This window comes from Triticum urartu, chromosome 3A (assembly GCF_056163025.1).
Source record: "Triticum urartu cultivar PI428250 chromosome 3A, HENAU_Tu73, whole genome shotgun sequence".
Taxonomy (NCBI): domain Eukaryota; kingdom Viridiplantae; phylum Streptophyta; class Magnoliopsida; order Poales; family Poaceae; genus Triticum; species Triticum urartu.
In genome coordinates this window covers 18,772,903-18,779,506 of record NC_141875.1, presented here as the reverse complement: position 1 = coordinate 18,779,506, position 6,604 = coordinate 18,772,903, and the positions used below count along the sequence as shown (strand labels likewise).

General features: G+C 42.3%; 1 protein-coding gene across 1 annotated transcript; it reads right to left on the bottom strand.

Annotated features, from left to right (window-relative positions):
- Positions 1 to 316: 316 nt before the first annotated feature.
- LOC125528885 (ruvB-like protein 1) lies at positions 317 to 6,604 on the bottom strand. The gene is made up of 12 exons (XM_048693307.2): positions 6,307 to 6,604; positions 5,995 to 6,183; positions 3,930 to 4,061; positions 3,628 to 3,777; positions 3,104 to 3,259; positions 2,253 to 2,387; positions 2,087 to 2,152; positions 1,740 to 1,846; positions 1,434 to 1,533; positions 1,263 to 1,354; positions 930 to 999; positions 317 to 847 (listed from the first exon to the last, which is right to left on the bottom strand). Exons 1-12 carry the CDS (start codon positions 6,385 to 6,387, stop codon positions 758 to 760), a joined length of 1,368 nt encoding a protein of 455 aa, XP_048549264.1. The 5' UTR covers positions 6,388 to 6,604; the 3' UTR covers positions 317 to 757.

Here is a 6,604-nt window from a genome sequence, read left to right as displayed (position 1 = left end):
TTGCAAATAGGCATGCCAAAAATTGGCTGCAAAACAATCAGCCTCATTATCAATCAGATGCCTACATGTGGTAATTATTCTAACTCGAGCTAATAAATGAAGCCTGTGATTAGAAACAAAACAAAGTACCACGTTTTATTGGCCTTTTATAATGGCAGTGGATTTTTATAGAGCAAAAAAAACAGTAGATGAATTAATCTACTCCCTCCAATTCATATTAATTGATACTAGCTTAGTACAAAGTTAGTACAACTTTGTACTAAACCAGCATCAATTACTATGGATCAGAGGGAGTAACAAGTTACACAAGGCAAACTTACAGCACAACTCAATACGTTACTGAGCTCAAGTGAGCAAGGCAACGTGCAATGACAAATGCTCAACAAGTTGAGTCGGTCTTAACACGAGACATAATCCAAGAAATTCCAGTTCTACCATAAAGGAATCACGACCTGATACATCCAAGGGTGACTGGTAGTCGTAAGGGGGGAAACGAGATCTAACCATTAATTAGCAAGGGCAACGAAGATGCCCGGTAATCCCTACACATAATCTAAATCTAATCAGCAAACAGAAGCCATAGACCAGAATCAAATTGTCCTCTTGAACCAATGGAAGTCCAGTCCAGAGTGCACCTGCTACAAAAATAATGCCCCCAACTGTGCTCTTGAAGTCAGCGCCTGCTTGCCAAGTCAAGGTAGGGGAAGACAGTCCAGTCACCTGAGCCGACAGCTGAGAATTCTTGTGCAAGGGTAATTTAGGTGATGTAACTTCCCTGCTGATGATGAAGCAACTGAGCAGAGGACTTTGCGTCCAAATACAGAACACGAACTTCTTCGAGATCAGCCTGACAGAGGATCGTGAAGTCAGACTACAAGTGACTGAAATCAAGCTAGGAAGATGACATGTTATTGAAATTCAACATATACCTTGCAGATCTTGTCTCTCCCATTAGCCTTGGCAACTACGCTAGCAGGTGATAGCAACTGAATAGCATGTCTGCAAAGAGATTCAAGATCTATTACAACCCATTACAACCAACAATGATTACACTAGACATACAGACATGTTGAAATTCAAATAAGTAGAACACTAAAAGTGGGATGACAGCAATAAAACAGGTTGGAAACTGTCCTAGCTTTAAAGGCTCGAGAAAGTCCTTCCAACCCACATTCCAGCTATTTAACTTAATTTCACATTTCTAATCTTGGCATGGGACGCAAGTGTGTGGACATAATCCGAAACAACAAGAAGAACCATACCTCAAAGATGTCTGCTGCCCAACCTCTCCTAGAAATGCAAGACTGTCTTCATCAATTTCAATCTCCTCCACTTGTGCTCTAATAGCTAATATCTGCAACGCACAATAAACAAACATTAAATGCATTTCTACATAGGAAAGTTGAACACATGATAAGACAGGAAATAGGAACCTGGATCATCTCGATAGGGCCATATATCTGTGTCCGTACGATAACCAACCTATCTAGGAGGTCGACTGGGATACCATGGGGACTTGTCATGTCAGTTCCCCTGAATAAATAAAATAGTTGTACAATCATAAGATGTATAATAATGGCAAAATAGTACATAAGAGAAATGTTTTTAAGGCGGTAAGGCGAGCACACCGCCCTGATGCCTAAGCGCCTAAAGTGGGCATAATTGCAAGGCGCTGCCAGAGATCCCGGTATTGCAGTTCAGCATGGAGCAATTCACAACAACTAAATCAAATTTCTTACCTTACAGTACATATTCCTCTGTTTGTAGCAAGTATTACAATTGGCGATAATGGGCTCTCAAGAGCACGATTAAGATAAGAGAAGCACTCAATGTCCAGCATGTGAACCTACAGATAAAATTATTATCATTAATGAAAACAGATCACTGTAAGGCATAGTTCTACCATTTAGTAACATAAAGCCAATTAGTTCAGGAGAACAATGCTGCTCCACAAGATGGACACTAGTTTATTTGGCAATAGGAGAAGTTGGAAATAAACAAGCCCAAGCTCATTCATATTTTAGGAAATCCAAAACAAACCTACGAAGACAAGTAGATTTTCAATCCTGAGATAATAATATAATACCTCATCAATGAACAGCACACCAGGTACAAGCTCTGCAATACCTTCGTCAATATATCTGTTAACCACCTATGACCATACAAAAGAAAAGGCACCCATTCCAATAGGTCTATCAAAATTTGATCCAAACGTAAATAAATAAAATGTTGCATAACGAGAATTTTGAAACCTTATTGATCTCTTGGCGCAGCTTCTCAGTGATTTCAGTCTTCCGTGACTTCATCATCTGGCCCATAAGGGACAAAATATCTTGGCCTCCTTGCGGCTGGGCATTTGCGGCATCAAGGTCATGCAGTGTAACGTCCTATGCAGATGAAAGCATATAATTTACTTCTTTCAGTTGACTTACATTGAACTTGAAAACAAGAAGAATACGCTTCTATGTTACAACACAAACAGGAATTTTCACTCTATGCTATTGGAAAAGATTATCACCCACCGAGAGAAAATAGAGAACAAACCACGCTGAACACAATTGTCCTTCGTCGGATGTAGGTACGTAAAGGATGATTCTAACTTTCTTTAGACAGAACAAGAACAACGATTCCTACTTAATTGGTGAATTCAAGAAGATAATAGTTAACTGGGTTTGAGCGGATGATAAAAAAAATGGCGCGCAATCTTATTAGCTCGCGAACTTTATGTTTTCTTATCCAGGAAGGCGCAATTAATAATGTGGACTGAGTATTTGATACAATCTTATTAATCCTTAGGTTATGGATTTTCCGTTTCTATTTTCTGGAATTTAGCGGGAGCAAGCAACTTACAACTACCTGGCAGGGAAACCACATATTTAAGCATGCTTGAGCAACACTATAATAATAAGAAGCTTCATCTTAACAAATGCAGCATCCTTCCACCTTTGATCCTTTAGATTAGATATTATATGCTGCAATTGCATACTGTATTATCTCAGATCCAATTGCCAAAAAGTTGTTTTATGGATGGTACAATGCAGAATTGGCTGAACAAGTGTACATGCAAACAAATTATAAGGCTGAACTAGCGTCAAATTTGTACCTGCACTATTTCTTTTTTCTTGTGGACTTCCCCTTTGGGAATTGGCACATACTCCTCTGCTTCAAGATCGTATTCTGTAGCAAAAGCATCACATCTGCCAACTCTTTTCACTGCACCGCTGTTAGCTTCAATGTATATAACATCGCCGACTGCCACCTGCATACCGTATACAAATGATCAAATGTTAACCAGCTTCATGCAGAAGACAAGTAGGAGAGCCAAGGCAAAGCAACGAAAGTAAATTATAATGCATCATATCTCAATTTAAGTAAAGTCTCACGATGTTTTGTTATGCCATAATAGAACATCTAACAATGAACAAGAGAAATATGATCATGCGTGTGAGTTTCCATGAGTAAATACTTGCCATTAGTTTGCACATGTTATATATTGCATAAAGACAATATTCTGAACACTTGAGATACACAATCCACCCACTGTAATTCAAAGCGAAAATACAAATGCAACTTAACAGTCTAGCAACAGAGGCAGAGAGCAAGGGAGGGTAGGTAGCAGATAGTAACCTTTTCCTTGATTAAAGCATCATAAATTGTAGGATCTAACTTTAGTTGCTTAGTCCCTTTTACAGTCTTCAGGCCAATTACTACATGGCTAATGCTTTTCCCATATCCACCAGTTGAACTCTCAGATTCTTCTGGGGAAAGCTCTGTAACCTAAAAGGCAAACAAAATAATATAGCCACAAGCACTAGAATATTAGTTGTATTAGAAAATGATGACAAAGAAAGTATTCATATGAAGTAAAACACTAATTCAAGAATGATATCTTTTTCAAATTTGAAAAGGAGCATATATGCCACTCCTACCTCTCCTTCATAGACTTCTTTGTTTTCCTTTATACGCAAACCTATAGCTCTACGAAAATTTTCCATCAGCACCTCAGTTTTCTTGACCTCTGAAGAGTACACTTCTGATCCTACCATAGGACAGAAAGGGACCTGCATTCCAGAATAGCAAGAGAAGATTGAAGTTTCTTCCAAAACAGAAATAGACATAGGGCATCAAATGTAAATCAATATATAGTTCACTGCAAAAAATCATATACATTGAATGTAATGGACAAGACAGCCTGATAAATTGCTAGCAAATGCTAGTAATCCACCAAATTTACTCCAGCGTTTTGGAGTAAGTATATTTTCTAAAGAACAGCATACTTCCCATTAGCAGGGCAGCATACTGACATATTTTGGACCAGCAAGAAGCAGAATATAGAACTCAAAATAATTTTTTAATGACCAAGACAAATGGTAACACATTACTAGCTAAAATGATACTACAGAACACCAATTTAGTTAAGTAGATGAAATGAAATTCAACCACTCTAGCAACATCGCAGCTACAACAAAATGAAAAGGTGAATGCTTCAATGGTCAGAGCTCAGTGAATTACTTTGGTTGCTTGTCTTACTAGAACTAGATGAGACCTCGCAAATGCAGAGCTGCCTGTTCATCATACAGCTGCTCTTCACGAGCAGTAAGTTAACATTTTTTGAAAAGAGAAGAGACTAAACGATCAAGGACTGTCCAGTAAGGTAGTAACAACCTAGCCTCCAAATCTATATCTATATATATACCTATACCTTACTAATAAAGCAAGGTGCGTTTCTCCAATTTTTTAATCCATTCACCCACATTATTATTTATGATTTTCTGAGAATTTTTACTATCCAAGGTGGTACTATTTTTTTTGCGCAGTTTTTGTTATTGAGCTCCTGAAAAAACTTTGATGCTGTTATTGGGCCACGTTTATGTTCTGGGCTCCCGTGACCTTACCGCAGTGCTGCCTTAAATAAAATCTTGATTTTATACGTCACCTTTTTTTGTCTGTCACACCTCCTGGCGGATGGCCCCTCGTATGGCCGCTTCAAAAGCCCAAAGGGAAACATGCAGGAAAGCATGACCGCGTCAGACTCCTTCACACGTACTCCGTCCCCATAAACAACCAGCCCCCAGAGCCCTCTCTCCCTAAAAAATCCGCAATCACAGGATACATGGCTCTGCGCAACTTCCTGTCGGGGCACCTCCTCCGGCGAAGTCGGCGTCTCACTCCTGAACTACACGATTCAGAGGCATACGCCCTCATGTCGTGGTCCTGCCCGCTACCCATTGCTGGAGGAGGACTGCCCTAACCCTGCCATGCACGTTGCCGGCGAAGAAGGCGAGGATGCGTCGCCGGGAGACGGAAAGACCACCGACGTCCCAGATGGGTGTTTTTTTTTCAGATTTCTGGCACGTCGCTCCTCTGATAACCAGAGTGTACAAAATCAGACCTGTTTCAATTCGTACATGTGCAGCAACAGCAAGTGCTATCTTCTGTTTGGTATGGCGATTTGGGAAGAGATACAGGGAGGATTGGAGGATCCTGATGTCATCCGGATTGATGGCGAATGACACGACCATGGCATTCGTCCAAGGAAGTAGTCTGGCAACGCCCCCTGCATCTGTATCACGCACATCCTGTCTAGCTTCATGATTGTGAGGGGAAGTTTGAACATGTAACACCCCATGTTGTGTTGGTGATTGATTTCAGTAAAGTCAGTGATAACAGGAGAATAAGAGATTACAATCATACAATTTTATATGTGCAAGTATGGGCATTGCATTCATGTAAATGTTGCCTTATTTGCTTGGGCTTTTTGCTATGAAAACATGATTGTGCAGGTTTGAGATTTTGGTGGTCTTTATAATTCAATGCTCCTTACCTGCAGGTTTGAGATTTTCTTGGTACAGGTTTGAGATAGTCAATACATTTCAGCAAGTGCTCTTCCGGTGGAAGATGAAGCTTTCGGATGGGGGCAGCCAAACATGTAACAGTAGCAGTAAAAGTTGTATCTAGCAATTTGTGAGGGAGGGAAAAGAGGATGAATTAGACCTTGCTGCCCAGCTCCTGGGAGATGCCGAGAGCGAGTGCGGTCTTGCCGGTGGCAGGTGGGCCGGCAAGGAGCAGCGCGCGTCCAGCCATTTTCTTCTGGCGGATCATGTCGACCACCAGCCCGCACGCCTCCCTCGCCTCCGCCTGCCCCACGAACCCCGCCGACATCCCTATCGCCGTCCCATTGGCCTGCTAAGCGAAGAGAAGCAAACGAATCCATCCTGAGAAGGAAAATTCGGGGTAACAACTAGTGGAAGGAAACACTCCTAAGCCCGCAGGAGGAGAGGAGCGGAGAAGCGGCAGGAGAGTTACGTCGAGGCCGAGGCCCTTGATGTGGGTGTGGGTGGCGATGCGCTGCTTCTTCGACGTCGACTGCACCTCCTCGATCCTCATCGTCGCCGCCGCCGCCGCCGATCTTTCTCTCTCCCGAGGCGGCTAGGGTTGGCCGCCGAGGCGTGTGCGGGGACGAGAAGACGAGGCGGCGGCGCAGAGTAGACTGAAGAGAGCGAGGGGGGGGGGGGTCGCGCCGGTGCGCAATGGCGCAGGAAGGTGTTCCGGCGGCGATTTGGGGGGGCAGAGCAGAGGGAGGTGCGATAAGAGGGTTCCAAGC

Bases quoted from the DNA above. Each gene is read 5' to 3' on its own strand.
- LOC125528885 (XM_048693307.2), bottom strand. From the start codon at position 6,387: ATGAGGATCGAGGAGGTGCAGTCGACGTCGAAGAAGCAGCGCATCGCC. The intron at 3,260-3,627 runs GTTACTATCTGC...TACGGTATGCAG, and splicing joins ATGCTTTAATCAAGGAAAAG to GTGGCAGTCGGCGATGTTAT. The intron at 2,153-2,252 runs GTTTCAAAATTC...GTATGGTCATAG, and splicing joins TGCGCCAAGAGATCAATAAG to GTGGTTAACAGATATATTGA.